The sequence below is a fragment of the Podarcis cretensis genome (genome assembly GCF_951804945.1).
Source record: "Podarcis cretensis genome assembly, chromosome: Z".
Classification (NCBI taxonomy): Eukaryota; Metazoa; Chordata; class Lepidosauria; order Squamata; family Lacertidae; genus Podarcis; species Podarcis cretensis.
The window spans coordinates 13,006,996-13,027,145 of NC_137184.1; the positions used below are offsets into that span (position 1 = coordinate 13,006,996).

At 46.7% G+C, this 20,150-nt stretch overlaps 2 protein-coding genes across 16 annotated transcripts in view; one reads left to right on the forward strand and one right to left on the reverse strand.

Annotated features, from left to right (window-relative positions):
- The window catches only part of LOC307208138 (FK506-binding protein 15-like), a 37,737-nt gene extending 31,955 nt beyond the window's left edge, over positions 1-5,782 (reverse strand). For 3 of the 10 annotated variants that reach the window (XM_079962545.1, XM_079962549.1, XM_079962548.1), the window contains exon 1: positions 5,526-5,777. In XM_079962545.1, the coding sequence (XP_079818671.1) occupies positions 5,526-5,668 (143 nt within the window). In that variant the 5' untranslated portion in view covers positions 5,669-5,777. Of the gene's footprint in view, positions 1-5,525 lie in introns of all 10 variants that reach the window. The other 7 variants (XM_079962547.1, XM_079962546.1, XM_079962544.1 and 4 more) reach the window with 6 other exon arrangements.
- Positions 1-20,150, forward strand: part of SLC31A1 (solute carrier family 31 member 1) — a 72,642-nt gene that overhangs the window by 40,133 nt on the left and 12,359 nt on the right. Inside the window, exons 1-2 of one of the 6 annotated variants that reach the window (XM_079962585.1) lie at positions 5,905-6,024; positions 9,603-9,773. The exons of 1 other annotated variant lie outside the window; for it this stretch is intronic. Coding sequence is in view for 1 of the 5 variants with exons in the window: in XM_079962583.1 (XP_079818709.1) it covers positions 5,930-6,024 (95 nt within the window). In the remaining 4 variants the exon portion in view is untranslated. Of the gene's footprint in view, positions 1-5,904; positions 6,025-6,062; positions 6,209-9,602; positions 9,774-16,876; positions 16,932-20,150 lie in introns of those variants that run through there. 4 more of the 6 variants (XM_079962586.1, XM_079962584.1, XM_079962583.1 and 1 more) reach the window with 4 other exon arrangements.

Here is a 20,150-nt window from a genome sequence, read left to right on the forward strand (position 1 = left end):
CCTTCCTGCTAAAATCATATAATATTGTTCCAACATCCTTCTAACAGATATTAATTTTACAGTGTTTCTGTAAATAGTCTTTAAATTTCCTCCAATCTTCCTCCACCGACTCTTCTCCCTGGTCTCGGATAAAAAAATTTATATATTTTGACTGCGTCAGACAAACATGGCTACCTACCTGAATCTATTCCCAGTACAGTATTTCTCAGTTCTATGCCAAGAACTAGGCTCTGAGCGCAGTAGTGGTGCAATTGAGGAATTCACCAAGTTCCTACACCAGCATTTCCTCAGTGTTTGCCCTTCTGAATTCTTTTAGATTCCTATTTTTTCTGATAATCCTTCCTGAACTGGAAACTAACTCCAATGATCTTTCCTATTCCTCAATGTATTGCCAATGATGATGATGCAATGTTCCTTGCTGGATCAGGGTTCATTTTTACATGCCTCCCCATCCAGGAATCCACTACCACAGGAACAGCCAACAAGTCAATGAATGGCACCCTAACCTTGCTAAACCCAACTGCACTTGTTCCTTTTGTGCAATCAGTATTCACAGCTTGCTTATCTCACTGAATTCTTGCAACATTCACTCGGGGTCCAGACAGTTAACCTCCCCCATTGCCACCCTTAAGAGTTCCAAGGCAACGACGACACTCTCCAACACCATCATGTCCGCTCATGATATTGGGGGGGGGGGCACCAGCAGTTCTCCTGAAATTACTGGACTACAACTCCCACTGTCCCTGGCCTTCAGCCATGCTGGCAAGGACTGACAGAAGCTGGAGACCAGCCATAGGTTCCTCATCTCTGCCTTATGCCCTCCTTGTGGCCCTCTGACATAATAATTCCTTGATAAGAGCTCTAGCCCCCTTGCTCTGGAAGAATGTTCTACTGTGGGGCAATCTCTCCTTTGGAGGCACAGATTTAGGAGGAGGTAGTTATGGAAACAAGGCAGAGCCTTCTCCCCACCAACCACCATAAGACACGAGAGGTGAACACCCAATTGAAAATGTCATGCCTGAAAGGAAAAAGATCAGGAACATAAGAAGCCGCCTTCTATCAAACGAGACCCTTTGTCTATCTAGCTCAGTACTGTCTACTGAATGGCCGTAGCTTTCCTGGGTTTCAATCAGGGGGCATTCCCAGCCCTACTTGGAGATACCAGGGATTGAACTTAGGACCTTCTGCATGCAAAGCAGACACTAAATTTTGTTCCCAAAGCATTCCAAAAGAATCAACTCAGCTAATCAAAGGACTTTACCTTCAGCCTTGGGGCGGGGGGAAGCTGCAGCTTGGAGAAATGTCTTTTGCAGTAGGAAAAACAAGCTAAGTTGAGCTGCAAGAGGCGCTGCCCTGATTTAGGTTCCCAAGGAGACTGACAGACATCCCTCAAGTCAAGCTGAATGCCCTTGCAAAGTATTCTCATTGCTTTGCCAGAGAAATGTGAGGTGGAAGACAATTTAGTATGTTTAGGTTTTGTATACCCTGCCTTTAGTTGGATAAAACATTTAATTTTTGTTAGCTTACTTGTCTCTGTGGTTCCATAATAATTTGAGGGGGGGGGAGATTTTTTTTAAAACCTCCTCAACTTGCCCAAGTGTAGCACCCTGCTTGTGGTTAACGCTTAGCTGGAATGAAATATTCAACGCAGCAATAGAGAAATTAAAATAATAATTTATTTGTCAGACAAATAAATGAGAGGCACAGTGGTATATGGTTACCAAGCTCTGGCCTGGCCTCCTGCCATTATGGCCAGCACTTATATTTCCTTAATCCAGCCCCCTTGCTCCTCCTGTGGCTGCCTCTGTCCAATCAGCCTGGTTAAAATTCCTATTGGCTGTTTGCTAGAACCAATCACAAAAGATACACCCATTTCCTTTTTGCCTTTTATGGGAAACAAAAAGCTATATATTCTTCTATCTATAAATGACAAATAAGTAGTCATATATCTTATACATTTGTCTCAACAAGAAACCTTAATTACCAGCTCACCTCTTGTCCTCCTTGCCCTAAAGGTAAAGGTAAAGGTACCCCTGCCCATACGGGCCAGTCTTGACAGACTCTGGGGTTGTGCGCCCATCTCACTCAAGAGGCCGGGGGCCAGCGCTGTCCAGAGACACTTCCGGGTCACGTGGCCAGCGTGACATCGCTGCTCTGGCCAGAGCCAGAGCCGCACACGGAAACGCCGTTTACCTTCCCGCTGGTAAGCGGTCCCTATTTATCTACTTGCACCCGGAGGTGCTTTCGAACTGCTAGGTTGGCAGGCGCTGGGACCGAGCAGCGGGAGCGCACCCCGCCGCAGGGATTCGAACCGCCGACCTTTCGATCGGCAAGTCCTAGGCACTGAGGCTTTAACCCACAGCGCCACCTGCGTCCCTCCCTCCTTGCCCTATTGCCCTCCAAAACAGATGGATTAATCTTAAATTTTTATCTTAAACAGATGTCAAGGATCTTGAGTTCACATCATCATTGAAAGATCTCCTTCTTTTGGAGGTCTTTAAACAAAGGCCTGACAACCATATGTGTGCTCTAATGATGTTTCCTGCTTGGCAGGGGGGGCTGGGCTGATGGCCCCTGTGGTCTCTTCCAACTATATGAAATAAGAATCTAGCATAAGGATTTAACATTTCTTAGTTTCTAATTCCTTTGCATAATTACATTTAAGCCAATATATTTAATACATAACCTAAATAACCTTTTAAAAGGAAAAGAAATCTTAAAAGGATCTCAGTTTAAGAAAGAAACAACTTTAGAAAAAGACTTCCCAAAATACTCCCTCCCTTTCTGCCAGCCAGATGCTCTTGGCCTTTTAACCTTAGGAAAATATGGCTCAAGTTTAATGGGAGGCATGGTTTTATTTTACTATTTACCCACTCTTAATTATGTTTTTCTCTGCTTTTTTTATATTCTGTAATATGTAGGGTCAGTGTAACCTTGCTCTCAGCCTGTAATTCCCTTTTTACGACTTTGAGAATTGTTTTCTGCTATAAATCAGGGGGCCCCCTTGTCCAGGAGGATAAACATCTTGCCAAGGTTCTTAGGCAGCTGGTCTTCTGCCTGGCATGAAACATTTGTGAATTTTTAAGCTCATTTTAAAATGCAGGCCCTGATAAAAAATATAAGCCTAAGTAAAATGCAGGCTATGATTAGATGCCTCACAAGCACCCCAGCCCAGCTTGAAGGCCATTCCTGTGTGTGTGGTTGGATGTCTTCTTCCTAGGAACATAAGAAGTGGCCTTACATTGAGTCACGTCCTTGTTCCATCTAGTTCAATTTCACCTATAGCAACAGCTCTCCAGGGTCCCAGACAGGGACCTCATCTGCACTATACATTGGAAGCACTATTATACTCTTTATGCCCTCATGGCTTCTCCTACAAAGAATCCTGGGAACGGTAGTATGTTAAGGCTGCTGTGAGTTGTTAGGAGACCCCCTGTTCCCCTCACAGACTTACCATTCCCAGAGTTCCCTGGGAAGAGGGATTGCAGTCACTCTGAGAATTGTGTGTGGATGCAAAAACTATTGAAAGCTGTATGTTACTGCTTTAATGTAAAGTGAAGATGAGATCAGGAAGTTTTTCCCAGCCTTACCTGCAGATGCTGGGCATTGAACCCAGGACCTTCTACATGCAAAGAAGATACTTCACCACCCTGTAATGCCAGTGTTGGAAAGTGTGGGTTGCAGAGGTTGGGCCCTGCAGGAACAGAGCACTTAGCTACATGGGCTCTGGGCATGATTCAGCAGGGTTCTCCTTATGACCTTAGCCCTTACAAGTCTGTGATGTAGACCAGTATAGTATTCCCAATCCTATAGGAAGTAGTGACCAAAGCCCGAAAGAGCAGATTCACTTAAATAATGTATGTACTGAATTGGGGACTTTCCAAGTGATGCATTTTTCTCTTGCTTACTAATTATCACACTAGTTCCTGAAGCAAATTAATCAGCTACAAGTGTTAGGAAGAGTGAATCCTAGCTGACCAAGCTGCAGACCTACGTTACCCTCCAGATGAGTCGTCCTCTCATGGGGCAGTTAGGGTTCAGTGGCCACTTTATTCAGGTGGCTATATGTCACTCTGACCTTTGCTCACTGCCAGTGTTGCCAAAAACAACAGTGCAGTGCCCTTATTTTGAACACCTAAAATGTCACAGTGTAAGGGCACTAGAAATCTTTCTTAGGGTCCCTTTTATAGAAGGAATCTAAGACCACAAAACACCTCCATTCAGTCCTGCTACTGGCACCCGCTTTAGGGCAGGAGTTAGAATGCCAAATTGTGACATGGGAGATCAGGGTGCAGAACCCCACTTGGAGATGAAGCTCACTTTGTGACTCTCTCTCAGTGTAACATCAGCACAGAAGAAGTGGAAACAGAAATTTAGAATGAGGAAATGGGAAAATATTTCACCACAGCACAGACAACAGGCATTTGTATGCAAATCAACCCTATGTACATTCATGGGGAAGTTCAGTTGAATTCAGTGGAGTCTACTCCCCAATAAGTCTTGCTTTTTAAGAATAATCCTCCTTTCCCCATTAACCCTTGGGCCGAACTTCCTAGTCCCAAACCACTACTAAAACATAATGTATTCCCTCACTCTACAAAAGGTTCCTTTGGCCCTCTGGATTGTAGCGCAAGTGCACTCTCATCTCCAGTGGTGTAGTGATCTGGGGTTGCGAAGGTTACTATATCTGCAGCAGGGTCCCTGCCTCCCACACCCAATCATCATGAGAGACAAACTTTTTAGCCACTGCATGCTCCAAAGCTAAGCATGTAAGAAACAGGGAAAACACAAGGCACTTCGGTTTCAGCTCAGAGTAGGTCCACTGAAATGGGCGGGCATAATCAACGCATAGCTTAGTCGGATGCAAGCCAGTGCCTCCCATTTCATCCTTAGCTGGACGAAACCCCGCCCATTTCATCCTCACCAGCTGGCTCAAAGACGCCTAGCTCTGCTAAACTTCGCCTCTCTCTCAACGCCTAACAGCACGTATTTGCAGACAAACCCCTCTGCATGTGTTCGGAATCACCCTTCGCAAGCCTGCACCCCCCACCCCAGACCCACATACAGCCCCAGAACCCCATGCAGCCCCAGAACCACATACAGTCGCAGCCCCAAACCCACCCCAGCTCCACATGCAGCCCCAGCCCCACATGCTGCCCCAGCCCCACATGCTGCCCCAAGCCCCACATGCTGCCCCAGCCCCACATACAGCCCCAGACCCACATGCTGCCCCAGACCCATACAGTCGCAGCCCCAAACCCACCCCAGCCCCACATACAGCCCCAAGCCCCACATGCTGCCCCAAGCCGCACATGCTGCCCCAGCCCCACATGCAGTCCCAGCCCCACATGCAGCCCCAGCCTCACATGCAGCCCCAAGCCCCACATGCAGCCCCAGCTCCACATGCTGCCCCAGACCCACATACAGCTCTAGTCCCCTCACCCAGCCCCGCCCCCTCACGCGGACCCAAAGACACCCGCACACCCCGCATCTCCCCCCCACGCAGAGAGGCGCCGCATTCTCACCCTCCCGTCGGAAGCTGGAAGGCGTCGTCTTCTTCATCCATGTCCCCCAACATCCTGGCGGCCCCTCGCTCCCCGCGCCCCTCGGCTAAGCCCAAGCCGGGAGGCGAGAGCCGCAAAGTGCGCGGCTGCAACTTCTCGGCCATGGCGCAAGCGCTGGGCTGCGGAAGCGAAACTAGCAAGCCAAAGCGGCCGGCGGCACGTGATCACGGCCAAGCATTTACCGGTCACCAAGCGGCCCAAACTTCCAGGCGGAAGAAAGAAACGCGTCCACGGGGGCGCTAGCGAGCCGCTGCCGCTGCCGTGATTTTAGCGCCGGGGCTCTTATGTTTGACGGAAAGGGAGGGGGACCAATAGGAAGCTGGTTTCTGGTAGAGGGAGGCGGGAGGGCGGGTGACGCTCGCTCGATGCTGGCCAGTGAGGTGGCGCCTCCGCTCGCCGGGCGAAGAAGGGACACGTCTGAGGAGGTCGAGGCAAGGAGCAGAAGGCGAGGAAGGCGCAGGTAGGCGGCGAGCAGAGGGAGCGAGTGCGAGGGTTCCGGTGCCAGCGCCTCACGGGGGGGCGGGGGGAGGCTGAGGGCATAGCTGTCAACCTTCCCTTTTTTTGCGGCAAATCCCCTTATTCCAGCGCCGTTTCCCGCTGCTGTCCCGGATTGTTAGAGATCCCGTAGACTGTCCCCGGGACAGGTGAGGCTGCTGATCCCTTATTTTCGAGGCTGCTGATCCCTTATTTTCAAATCTGAAAGTTGACAGCTATGGCTGAGGGAGGTGGACGAGGAGGCAGGGAACGAAGATAACTGGAAACAGTTCCGTTTTTATATGTGTTCATATATCTATATGGTAATCTTGAAAAATAATAAAATGAATATGATCGTTACCTCAAGAATAATGAATAAATCCTAAATGACAGAGGAGCAACGGGAACGCTGGGGGCCTGAGGGTGAAAAGGAGGAATGAAACGGGGGTGAAGAAGGGCAGGATTCCGAGGGTGAGGCAGAGGGCAGGAGGGACCAGGGCGGAAAAGGCGGGTGGCTGGAGCTCGGGAGGTGGGAAGTGCCGTTGTATTCCGATGTGGCATTTTAGTTCTTGTTTATTATTGCTGTCGTCTGATTTCAATACCTTTGGGTGCATGTGCCACACAGTACACTTCAGTCACATTCAAAACACATGCTTGACTTCCCCAAAGGATCCTGGGAGTTGTAGTTTGTTCATCGTGGAGCTACATTTCCCAGCACCCTTAAACTTAAGTTCCCTGGCTGGCAGCATACACATCATACGTTTAAAGCATGCGTCTCCCCCCCCCCAAAGAATCCTGGAAATCGTAGTGTACCCCTCACTAGGCTACAGTTCCAAGCACCCATAAACTAATGTGTCCAGGGTACTTTGTGGGGAATGTGCTTTAAATTTGTGGCATGTGTGCAACCTGGTTGCATATGCAACATACATTTAAATTACATTTCCCCCCTTCAAGTTCCCCAAACCCTTAACAGACTACAGTTCCCAACATTCTTTTGTCGTGAGGGGGAATTGTGTGTTTTAACAATGTAGTGTTTTTACAGCCTCAGTTGTTTTACTGTGTAAGTCGCTTTGAGGTACCTGAATGCAAAAATGTCACTAATAATTGTAAAATAATAAATAAAAATAAAATGAATTGAGTGAAGAAGAGTAAGGATCCGTGAAAGCAGAAGATGGGCAGAAGAACTCTGTTGCAGGAACAAGCCAAAGCCTATCTAATCCAGCTTTCGGTCCTGACTGAGGCCAACCAGATGGATGTCCTCATGGAAAGCCCACAGGGAGGAGCTGAGTGCAACTACAGTGCTCCCTAGCAGCTCATATTCAGACGCCGACTGCCTCCAACAGCGGAGGGAAGACATAGGCATCATGGCTAGTAGCTGTTGGTAGCCTCTTAAAGCCCCTGTGAGTGAAGGTGTGTGTGGAAAGGTGAGAAGGATGGGACCTGAGTGTTGAATTGAAATGAGATTTGTAAAGTGTAGGGGACTGAATGGAATGGGTGACAGGATGAAGAGGTGGGTTAAGGGAAAGAACATGAGAGTGAATGATAGGCAAGAGACAGAGGCCGCATGAGAAAGGAGAGTGGTGGTAGAGAATGATCAGCTGGCTGGACTAGTAGAGTTTAATGTTATAGGGAAATGGGGAGGTGTGTATTTATGACCAGCAGGTCTTCCAAAGTGCCATTCTAGGAAGCAATGTAACTTGCCTTCCTAACTCTCTAGTTCTTTTATGTCCAAACAGTTTCTTTGAGGGATTTTTCTTTTTGGGTTTTTCAAGACTGAGCTAGAAAGAATCTAAGTTTCCAAGCTGGTGAAGAAGTGTTTGCTGATTTGGAAGACAAACAGGCCCAAAATACAAATAAATCAATAAATCTATATTGTATAGGAGTGGCTTGTGTGAAATGTTTTTTTTCCACCCTTGCTTTGTAGGTGGCAGTGTTGTAGGTCACTTCCTAGATTGGCGGACAGGAGTAGGTGGATAAGTATTCTAGGCATCTGGTTTCCCAGGCTCCAATAAGTGTAAAGGTGGCACCTAGAACTTCTCAGGCTTGAACTATCATGATTGGTGCTGACTACTGAGGAGTAGGAAATCTTTTTGCAGGTGTAGTCTAATTCATTCTGCCCAGAAATGCACCCTTCTTCTGTTATCTTCTGTGCCTCAGGTTCCATTTCTGGGCTGTTGTCCAGGATCTCCTGGTTTAGAATGCCTTTGTCTGGAGAGTTGGCTAGGCACGTCTCCCAGAAGAATTAAGAACTGATTTTAAAAAGGCTTTTACACTGTTGGAGATTAACTCTGTAAAAACAAAAACAAAAAACAAACTTTTCTGTAATAAGAGTCTCTCTCAAAATGTGATTTGAAACTTGAGAGTTTAGAAGCCAGCTGTATTTTCCCTGTCAATTGTGTCTTTGAAAACTGCATCACCAGAAACAGCAGATTCAAATTCTTTGTACTCATTCAAATCCTAACAGATGTTGGTTAGATCGGACAAATAGCTGAAGAGGAAACTGAGCTGGTGTAGCCAATAATGTGGGATTTAAGAGGTTTGGTGATGCATCTTACTCTAAACACCCATGACATGTCATAGAAAATAATCCAACTCTGGGATCATCTCTTGAGGTTAATTCTTGCACTGAACAAGTGGTGTGCCTTTCATTCCCACACACTGCTCTAGTAATGTTTGCAGCTGAAGCCTACATTTCAAGAAAGTTCCAGGAATCAGTGAACAGAAGCATTGCTGATTTTTCTACAGTGTCTTATAACAAGCTTGTAAAGCTTGTGTGGCCTGGGTAGCCAATTCAAAATTTGTGGTCACCCGAACATGCTCTTGCTACAAAAAGCCTGCTGCACCACTGGAACATGGTGTAAGATGAAGGACAAAGATGCAAGGGTGTGGTATCTTTCCTTATCTCTGCACCTGCATCATCTTCCTCCAGCTCAGAGCCAGAAAGGTAAGACAGAGGTTTGTTTTGGCTCTGTATTCACACCCAGCAAGTGCAGAACTAAAGCAAGCTATAGGCTTCTAACCATGTTTGGGATGGCGGAGGGAGTAATTTCTACCCCTCTGCAGCTCTAATGTCAGAAGAAGCCCTCAGACTTGACCCACTCGCAACAGCACGTCTGACTCCTTGCCCTGATGAAGGGAGCAAGCACATCCCAGATGCAGGGGCAGGGGAACCTTTGTTCCTCCAGATGTTGCTACACTCCCATCAGCCCTAGCAGTCATGCACAATGGACAATAATAATTGGAGTTGTACTTCAGCAACCTCGGTGGGAGGGGGAAGGTTCTTCACACTTTCGTTAGAGCATGTACACAGTTTTAAAAAGAAATCCCCAGAAACCACATTGCCCTGTTCTAGCTGTTTGATTCCAGTCACTGTGCTATCCATCTGACCTTGGACTGTGTATTTGCCAGATCGAGAGTGTTTTCATAAGAAGAGGGCACAAAATAAAAATCAACCTGAGGGCAACTTTCCTCCTTTTACTGTGTACCTGCCCATGTCCCTGGGGTTCTTAAAGGTGGTACTGTATTCCTATTGACTAAACTGTCCATTTTTTTCTTTCTTGGCAGTGTACAGAAATCATCAGTCTGCTGCCAGGAGTTGGAGTTTAGGCTTAGGTGTTCAGGAGCAGAGCTGAGCACACAAACAACAGAGAATTACAGATGATATAGATTGCAAATTTTACACAGGATAAGAGCTATCTCTTCATTTGTAAACTTTTGAAGTCATCCGTAGTTAAGGTAAGCTTTTTGGTCTATTTTTAGCTTGTTAATTAATGCTTGTTTATCTTCCAGCAGTTCATTTATTTTGTGGACACTAATTAGATGGCAGATAGAGAATCCAAATAGTTCTTCTAGTTTCGTGAATAGTTAAAAGAAGGAGATATTGCCGACCTAGTGCCCTAATTTAAGAACTATTATACAGTGGGTGGACTTCATTAATGTTCCTTGCTCAAGACAGTTCTCCACCTCCCAAAACTTCTATGTCGTATGAGAGGTTTATCTTATCCCTGACCCCCTTATCTCAAAAGGGAGTTTTGTCAATATGCCTTGGTTGCCTTTAATCACGGCATAATGATCTCTGCGGACAGGAGTGTCAGCAGCTGATAACTAGTCTCCCATCATTCCTCCTTAGAAGTCGAGTTCAGTAAGGCTTTTGACAGTTCCCCATGATATTCTTGCAAAGTAGGTGGTAAAATGTAGACTGGATGAGGTAACTGTTGACTGGTTCACTGACCAAACCCAAAGAGTGCTCACTAATCATCATCCTGGAAAAAAGTGACAAGTGGGGTACCACAGGGTTCTCTCCTGGGTCCGTTGTTATTCAATGTCTTTAAAAATTACTTGGATGAAGGAATTGATAGGGATGCTCATTAAATTGGCAGATAACACCAAATAGGACAGGTAGCTAATGGATTCAAGATGACCGTAACAGATTGGAGAACTGGACCCAAACTAACAAAATAAATTTCAATATGGGCAAATGTAGGGTTCTGCACTTAGGCAGGAAGAACCAGATTCACAAATATAAGATCAGAGACCCTTGTGAAAAGGACCTAGGGGTCTTAGTGGACCACAAGCTTAACATAAGTCAACAGTGTGATGCAGCAGCAAGAAAGCTAATGCAATTCTAGCCTGCATCAACAGAAGTATAGTGTCCAGACCAAGGGAAATAACAACACCACTCTATTCTACCTTAGTCAGATGATAGCCAATATATTGACAAGCTGGAACATGTGCAGAGGAAGGAACCAAGATGATCAAGGGTCTGGAAATAAAGACTTCACGGGAACAGTTGGAAGGAGCTGGGTATATTTAGCTTGGAAAAGAGGAAACTAAGAGGAGATGTGATAGCCATATTCAAATATCCCAAGGGCTGTCACATGGAAGATGGAGCAAGCTTGTTTTATGGTCTGGAGGGTAGGACTCGAATCAATGGCTTCCAGTTACAAGAAAGGAGATTCCAACTATAATAATAAATAATAATAATTTATTATTTATACCCCGCCCATCTGGCTGAGTTTCCCCAGCCACTCTGGGCGGCTCCCAATCAGTGTTAAAAACAATACAGCATTACATATTAAAAACTTCCCTGAACAGGGCTGCCTTAAGATGTCTTCTGAATGTCAGGTAATTCTTTATCTCTTTGACATCTGATGGGAGGGCGTTCCACAGGGTGGGCGCCACTACCGAGAAGGCCCTCTGCCTGGTTCCCTGTAGCCTCACTTCTCGCAATGAGGGAACCGCCAGAAGGCCCTCGGCGCTGGATCTCAGTGTCCGGGCTGAACGATGGGGGTGGAGATGCTCCTTCAGGTATACAGGACCGAGGCTGTTTAGGGGTTTAAAGGTCAGCACCAACACTTTGAATCGTGCTCGGAAACGTACTGGGAGCCAGTGCAGATCTCTCAGAACCGGTGTTATGTGGTCCCGGCGGCCACTCCCAGTCACCTGTCTAGCTGCCGCATTCTGGATTAATTGCAGTTTCCGGGTCACCTTCAAAGGTAGCCCCACGTAGAGCGCGTTGCAGTAGTCCAAGCGTGAGATAACCAGAGCATGCACCACTCTGGCGAGACAGTCCGCGGGGAGGTAGGGTCTTAGCCTGCGTACCAGGTGGAGCTGGTAGACAGCTGCCCTGGACACAGAGTTAACCTGCGCCTCCATGGACAGCTGTGAGTCCAAAATGACTCCCAGGCTGCGCACCTGGTCCTTCAGGGGCACAGTTACCCCATTCAGGACCAGGGAATCCTCCACACCTGCCCGCCTCCTGTCCCCCAAAAACAGTACTTCTGTCTTGTCAGGATTCAACCTCAATCTGTTAGCCGCCATCCAACCTCCAACCGCCCCCAGGCACTCACACAGGACCTTCACCGCCTTCACTGGTTCTGATTTAAAGGAGAGGTAGAGCTGGGTGTCATCTGCATACTGATGAACACCCAGTCCAAACCCCCTGATGATCTCTCCCAGCGGCTTCATATAGATGTTAAAAAGCATGGGGGAGAGGACGGAACCCTGAGGTACCCCACAAGTGAGGGCCCAAGGGTCTGAACACTCATCCCCCACCACCACTTTCTGAGCACGGCCCAGGAGGAAGGAGCAGAACCACTGTATAACAGTGCCCCCAGCTCCCAGCCCCTCTAGACGGTCCAGAAGGATGTTATGGTCGATGGTGTCAAAGGCCGCTGAGAGATCCAGCAGAACTAGGAAACAGCTCTCACCTTTGTCCCTAGCCCGCCGGAGATCATCAACCAGCGCGACCAAGGCAGTTTCAGTCCCATGGTGAGGCCTGAATCCCGATTGGAAGGGATCCAAATGGTCCGTTTCCTCCAGGCGTGCTTGGAGTTGTTCAGCAACCACCCGCTCAATCACCTTGCCCAAGAATGGAAGATTTGAGACTGGGCGATAGTTGGCCAAATTGGCCGGGTCTAAAGATGTTTTTTTAAGAAGCGGTTTAATGACCGCCTCTTTCAGCGGGTCTGGGAAGGCTCCCTCACAGAGGGAAGCATTCACCACCCCGCAAAGCCCATCGCCCAGCCCTTCCCGGCTCGCTTTTATCAGCCAGGATGGGCAAGGATCAAGAAGACAGGTGGTCGGTTTCACTCGTCCAAGCAGCCTGTCCACATCCTCGGAGGTAACAGATTGGAATTGATCCCATATAACAGGACCAGACAGAACTCTAGCACTCTCCCGCCCTGGCCCTGCTCCCACTGTGGAGTCTACTTCCTTCTGAATCTGAGCGATTTTATCTGCAAAAAACTTTGCAAAAGCATTGCAGGAGATCTTGGGGTCCCTACCAGGCCCCGGTGGTACAGGTGGTTCCGATAAACTGCGAACCACCTGAAAAAGTCTCCTGCTGCTGTTTTCTGCAGATGCAATGGAGGCGGCGAAAAAGGCCCTCTTCGCCGTCGCCATTGCCACTTGGTAGGCTCGACGTTGAGCTCTAACCCGTGTCCGGTCTGATTCAGAATGAGTTTTCCGCCACCGGCGCTCTAGCCGTCTCAACGATTGTTTCATCACCCTCAGCTCCGGGGAGAACCACGGGGCTGTCCGGGCTCCATGCAATCGGAGAGGGCGCTTCGGAGCCAGACAGTCAATAGCTCTGGTTAACTCCGCATTCCAGCGTGCCACCAGGGAATCAGCTGAAAGGCCATCAACTTGGGATAAAGCATCCCCTACCACTCTCTGGAAGCCAATTGGATCCATTAAGTGGCGGGGGCGGACCATCCGAATCGGTCCCACCTCCCTGCGGACTTCAGGAATAACTTTCTGACTGTAGGAACTGTTCAACAGTGGAACAGAGACTCTTGGGAGGTTGTGGACTCTCCTTCCTTGGAAATTTTTAAGCGTAGGTTGGATGGCCATCTGTCATGGATGTCAGATGTTTTAGTTAGAGTTGCCATATTCCCAATGGTGAAAATCTGGACAGAGTTGTTGAGTTGTTGTTTTTCTTTGGATCAAAGTTGCTGAGCTTTTTTTGGGAACATCTCTCTTTTGGGGGGCTTTTCTTAGATTTTTTAGAATTTTTAAAAAATAGCCCAACTTGCCATACTTTCAGGTTTTCCCAGACATTTTGCTGATTCAGCAAAGAATCACCCAGACACCATTTTCTGAACAATTCCTGGACATATGGCAGCCCTACTTTAGTTGAGATTCTTGCATTGCAAGGGGTTGGACTAGATGACCCTTGAGGTCCCTTCCAACTGTACAATTCTATGATTCTATGAAATACTCTGGTCCCAGACCATGTACAGCTTCATAGAGGATAAACCATGGTAACTAGCCTAGGTGCTTCTGCTTTTTGCTTCTTAAACATTTTAATTTTCTTGCAGTGGCATCCAAAGCAGGCCTGTTTTTGATAAGAAGGGAGAGTCTCATTTGTGCTGACTTGTCTGCTTACCCCAGAATAGACTTCATGTTTGTTGGATTGGGTGGTGTTAATTAAAGTTAAACTTTAACTCAGAGTAATTAAACTCAGAGTAGAGCTATTAAAATTAATGGACCTAATTTCATTAATTTCAGTGGGTCTGTTCTGAGTAAAACTTAGGTGAATGCCCTTGGTTTTTTCTTTCTTTTCTTTTTTTCTAGAATCTCAGGATCTATCAACCAGAGTCAGATGCAAAAGATACACAAGATTTAAAGGGCATGTGTCTAAGTGCATTTTGAGCCTAGGGATTTGTTCTCAGTACAAGAACTGAACTAAGCTCACAGTCCTCCCAGTTAGCCTTCAGCTTTTTTCATTTCAGCATATTATTCATATGGAAAGAATAGTTGTTTATTAAACAAACAAAACAAAACAAAAAACACCTAGTCGATCAGCTGCAAGTCACTCAGAGATCTACCAGTAGATTCCAATCCACCTTCTTACCGCCCCTAGTCTGTTCTGTAGTTACTCTACATGGCAGTAGGGTGGGAGAAAGCCTTGAGAGTACACAGTGATAATGCGAAAAGGCTTGCCTTAACTCCACAGGAATGATTCTCTTCTCATTGTAAAATCTTGCCAGCTCTCCTCAGAGTGGGTGTTACTTGAACATAGGGTCCACAGCTAGAAAACAGTTGCAAAACCCACAAGGAACCCATACAAAGAGTCACTCACAAATGTGCATCACATGCCTATATTCATGTGCCTTAAAGTTAATCTCTTCTTGTCCTTTGTCAGTGTCATTTACCCATGCCTGTATGGAGGCTTCCAAACAGAAAACTATTTTTTTCTTAATCTAGAGTAGTCTGTGGAGTTATTTGGCGGGGCATTTAGGTTTGGGTCATGTGACTTTCTAGGCTAGCAGTGCTTAATCACAGGTCATACAGAATCTTTAATTGCTAGAAATAGTGGTACATTGAGGAAGCAGGCTGACTTGGTTTTGGTTAGTTGCACCCCCTCTTTTTGCTTCTGTTGCCCTCTCCCCAAATATCTCTATTAGAATGAGCTCAAGTCTCAAACCTCCCTGGGGGTGATGGCTTGGAAGAAGAGAGACTGTGAAGCTGAAGCAGCTTTGGAGAGTTAATAATTACCCTCCAGGTATACACAGTGGGTCTGGATGCTGCATGTCAGTGCCATTGAAAGCTGCTGTGTGGAAACTTTGATCTGCTGAGGGATTGTTGGCAAGGGCGGAAAGCTGGTCTCCTGCCAGCTGTGAAATGGGGAAGCAGATGGGGAGAAAGGAAGCCCCCAACCCTTGTTGGCCTATTCAGGATTTCTTGAAAAGCATTACGTTTTTAAGAAAGCCAGGAAGCTAGATTATTGGAACTTGCCAACCTTTATTGTTCTGATGCCAAACAGGAGTTCACTCTTTCCCTGTGCTGATTGGCAGCAGGCTCTCCCAAGACCTCAGGTAGTGGTCTGTCCCAGCTACCTGACATCCCTCTTAACCTGGGAATTCCTGCATGCGAAAAATCAGCTCTTACATTGAACTATGAGTCCTCTGGGCACCACATAGCTTGGATTGCTAGTGGGAAAGGCGAGCTGCATTTCCTACTGGCCGGACCATATATGCAAATCTTTATCTTTGACCACTTCAATATCTTTCTTATGACCAAATGCACGGCATGTTGTCACAACATGGCCTAGCTACCACTATATCTTCCCTCCCCGCACAGCCCTCCTCCAATCAGCTGCTCACCTGACAATTAGATAGAGGGTAATATTCAAAGGCGATAACATTTGAATTCAAGGAAGGCTTCTGAAGAAGGAGCAGTCTTGAGAGGCTTCTTTAGCAAGGCAGCAAAAATATACCACCAGCTTGACACCATCCATTGCAGAAACAATTTTTTCTTGCTTTGGTTACATCCCCCCCCTCCCATCCCAGAGCTCCATACCCACAACTTTAATGTGTATTTTGGCAGATTGAATAATCTGCCAAAATACAGAGTCTGCCTGCCTGCTGTTCTCTCTAGGGGGTGAGAAGGACCTTCCTAACACAAACCGAACTGCTCATTGTTCCATTTGGCTGAGGTCCTTCCTGGTTTTGAAACCTGATGATCCCTACAATTGCTATGTGCTATACTAAAATAATGGGTTTACATACATTTGGCTGTGTTTAATGTTGAGTCTTTACAGCACAGGATAGGGTCATAGCTGAGTGGGAAAGCATTGGTTTTGCATGCAGAAAATCCCAGGTTCAATCTCTAGCAGTACCTCCAAGTTAAGGTTAGGAGAGAGCTCTGCCTAAACCCCTAGAGATCCACTGCCAGTCAGGGTAGACAGTATTGAGTTAGATGGACCAATGGTCTGGTTCAATCCTATGTTGTTGCTGTACAAAGTGTATAAGATGTTGTGGGGGTACTTTGCCATTCAACTCTGAATGGAACTTCATGCCTCATTTCTCCCACCTTGCCCCATCTGTCCTCCTTATGTTTCTGACTTTTCTGTAAACTGTCAGAACACACTATCTTCCGTTATGTGGTCCTCCATCCAGATTTCACTGGCAATAGTGATGGTTCATAGGAGGTACCTACTATTCACTGCTCCTGGCTGTTGGCCCCCACAGATACCTGCCCCAGCAAGCAATGGACTTGCGTCAAAGGCTCTAATCTGCCAGCCCTCTGGCCTTATCATGCCAAGACAAAGTTGGGTGCTGTTCTAGAGTTCAAAGTTGCACAACAGTTGCCTGTAGCCAAAGGGTTGCAGTGCTTCTTTGGAGGATGGGGGGCATGGGACCAAAACCATTGCTCCTGTTTTCTTTTGATGCTGCAGTGACTTTTGGCAGAACCCCACTGTAAGCAGGTTTACCATCTTTTTTGGGGTCAGGCACGGGCAATGGACTTGAGGATGGAGCTTGCCAATTGGATCATTACAGCCTGTTGCAATAGCTGTAAATAATAGTGGCAGCAATTCCTTTACAATGACATTCTAATCTATAGGCTTAGTCAGAGGAGAGGTACAGAGGTATTGTTTCCCCTAGTACGGTAAGTCTTACATTGTGCAAGGGCACAATGTCCATTCTCTTGTCACCTCATGAACAACAGTATTGAGTTTGCAAAATATCTGTGGGGTTTCAGGAAATAAAATTGCTCCTTCAGCAGGAGCCAGTTTCCCTGGTGCTTTTCTTCCTGTAACCTAGATTCTTGCCTTGATATGGTCATTAGTGTACCAGCCTGTGCCTCTTTAAGTTCTCCCAGGAAATAATAGTGATGATCTGCTGAGGGAAGAGGGGTTTGAATCTCTTACAATATTGCTCTGTGCCCTTTGGTGTGGTTCGCATGGCTTTATTGCTTACCTGGGTCCACCTTGCACATTACACAGGCTCCTCTCTGGGAGGAGACTGTCTGAGGAAGGGCTGTAGCTCAGTAGCAGGCATCTTCAGGTAGGGCTCAGAGAGACCTCAGTCCAAAAGTCTGGGGAGCTTCTGCATGTTCTGACTTTGTATAAGAAAGTATCCTATGTTTCTCTCAAATGTTAAGCACACTCTTTGGCGCTGAACATCTTGGTGTGTGGCCTGAAAAGCCTGGCCTTTTTTGGTTTCAAGAAGTCAGATATTGTTCTTTTTTGTCCTCTTTCTTCCTGCCTGGTTTGTGCTTATTCTTTCCGAATGGGAAGAGTGAATGCAGCATCCTACCCTCAATGATCCCCTGGGCTAGGAAGGAAAGATTGCTGCAGTGCTCGCTTATTGTTTGGAGAGTAGAGTATGTGGTGCTGCACTATAATGTCTGAATCCGCTACCTCTTCCGATGTGAGCAGAGGAGGAGGAGGAGCTTCTGCTGTGTCTTAGATTAGCAGTGTCTTAGATCGGAAGAAAACACAACAGTATTTTTTGCTGTCTGGGGAACACTTTGCTGTAGGATGTACTAATTCTCATCCACCTGGGAGAGGAAGAGGAATTATTTGCTGACAATGAGCTAATTGCAGCTATGAAGCAAAATATACAGACCAGTTGCCTTTGAGGTTTGGAAGAAATTAGGGGTTAATATTGGGACTGTGGCCAGTTCAGTCTTTGTTGTCTTTTTAAGGTTGTGTGCCACATTGCCAGGATAGCATTATATGGAGAATAAAAAGGGGATTTGGGGATAAGTTGTTGTCTCCAGTCACTACTTGTGATCTTCTTTGGAATACTGTTAGATGAGGAGGTCTGAACTAGGTGGACCTTGATCTGATCTCAAGGGGAAACTCCAATTTTCCAGAGCAGAGGTGAAAGAACCTCTGGTTCTCCACGTATTGCACCATAACTCCCATGATCATCCCATATTGTTGGACCACAGGTCCCTCATCTCAGTTATAGGATTAAGTGAGAAAAACACTTGTGTGGGAGACTATCTCCAGAATTGAATCTGAGCTGCATCACACATTAGAGAAGCTATAAGCCACCTCTGAACTCTCATGAGCTTCTGTGTTCTGACCCCTGACCTCAGGTTCACAGGAGTAGAGGCAGTGCTCTCCAAATACTTGAATCTGCACTAAAAATAGCAAAATTGTCAAGTGTGGGATTGGAGTGTGGGAGAGACATTAAACAAAACAAACATAACTGGGCAAAATCCTTATCAACTTCATGATTATAAACATGCAGAAACATGAACCTAATAGTATTAACTTCTTTTTAAAGCTTAAAGATAACCTCATTGGCAGGATAAGTTGTAAAACCTGTACCTCCGGTGAATGTAGACCTCTAGATTGTCTCAATGCAGTTGGGTGTGACTTGCCTGTCAAGTATGTTGTTGCTGTGATAATTGGCCCATCATAAATACTTTCTGGGCTTGCAGCTGATTTCAAGCTTTTAGAATAGCCAAATTCAGGGTGGCAAGCTTCAATTTCCTGCCCATGGAACTTGGTCTCTAGCTGCATAAATGTGCATGCACACATACAAAAGGCCAAATAGAAGTAGTGTGCCGCTATAAGAAATTACTCACAAGGTCATGCCTCTGTACTGTCCTATTAGTCCACATCTAATACACAGGACTAGGGCTGAGCTGAAATGGAAAAGCATATTTCATGGGAAACAATCACCCCTTGTGAATGCTACCATATTTTTCCGTCTATAGGACACCCCCGTATATTTTAGGGGACTCAATTTTAGGAAAATGAGGGGAGATGGCCCAAAGTTGTTGAGCCTCTCCCCCACGCAGCTGGGGGCAGGAAACACTTCCTAGTTTCCCATGCGCCCAGCAAGGGGGGGGGGGGGAATTTGCACTCCCATCAGCCATTGTGCTCCAGTGCTGCTGCTTGTGGGAAACAATCCAGGGAGCGCCCGCCGCACGCAGTGGCATTGGGGGAAACAATCCAGGGAGTACCCACCGCATGCAACGGCAGCGGGGGAAGTTGCACTCCCTCCAACGAGCTGGCTGGTGGTGCACAGCTTCTCCGGCCCCCATGTAGCTGCAGGCAGGAAACACCCCCAGGTCGCTCCCTGCTTGCTGTGGCATCGGGGGAAGCTGCGCTCCCGCCAACAAGCTGGCTGGCGGCACGCCACTTCTCCCCCCCCCCCCAATCCACTATCCATGTATTGGACAACCCCAGTTTGTTGACGTTATTTTTGAGTCAAAAAACCTCGTCCAATACACGGAAAAATACGGTACTGTATATACTCACATTCACAAATGCAGCAATAAGTATTTGAGGTGGGGGCACTGGAATATAGGGCAAAAATTTCCTCCATTTGGTTTGAGGGTGGGAAGCATTGGCCTCACTTTGATTTGGTTTAATGATGCTATTGCAGAACCAAATCTGTTGCCATGATGTTGTTGTCATATTGGTTATATGATCGTTGATTGCCTGGATGACATAGCCAGTGAGATAATTTTTCCCTAGCCAAAAAGTGCCAAGGCGGCAGTGAAAAGAGGAAGTGAAATAATGTGAAAAAAGGGTTTAGAGAGGTCTCTTGGAGAATATCTTGGTGAGATGTCTCCCCTCTCCCCATATTCCATGACACTTGAGCATCCTGAAATTCTGCACCAAATATATCCCCCAAGAAAAATTTGGCTCAAGCCCAGACCTGCATCTCCCTTCCAAACCTCTCCCTATTCTGACCTTTCATGTACCCTGCCACTTCTCTCCCCAGCCTAGCTTGATTATAGTTTTCAGTCAGGATAGGACGGAAGGTGAGACAAGATTCAGCTTCCCTTTAGCCGTGAACTCCTTTGAGGGAGCAAAGCAGACCCTCCCATTCTTCCATTTTACCCATGAACATTGCAGTC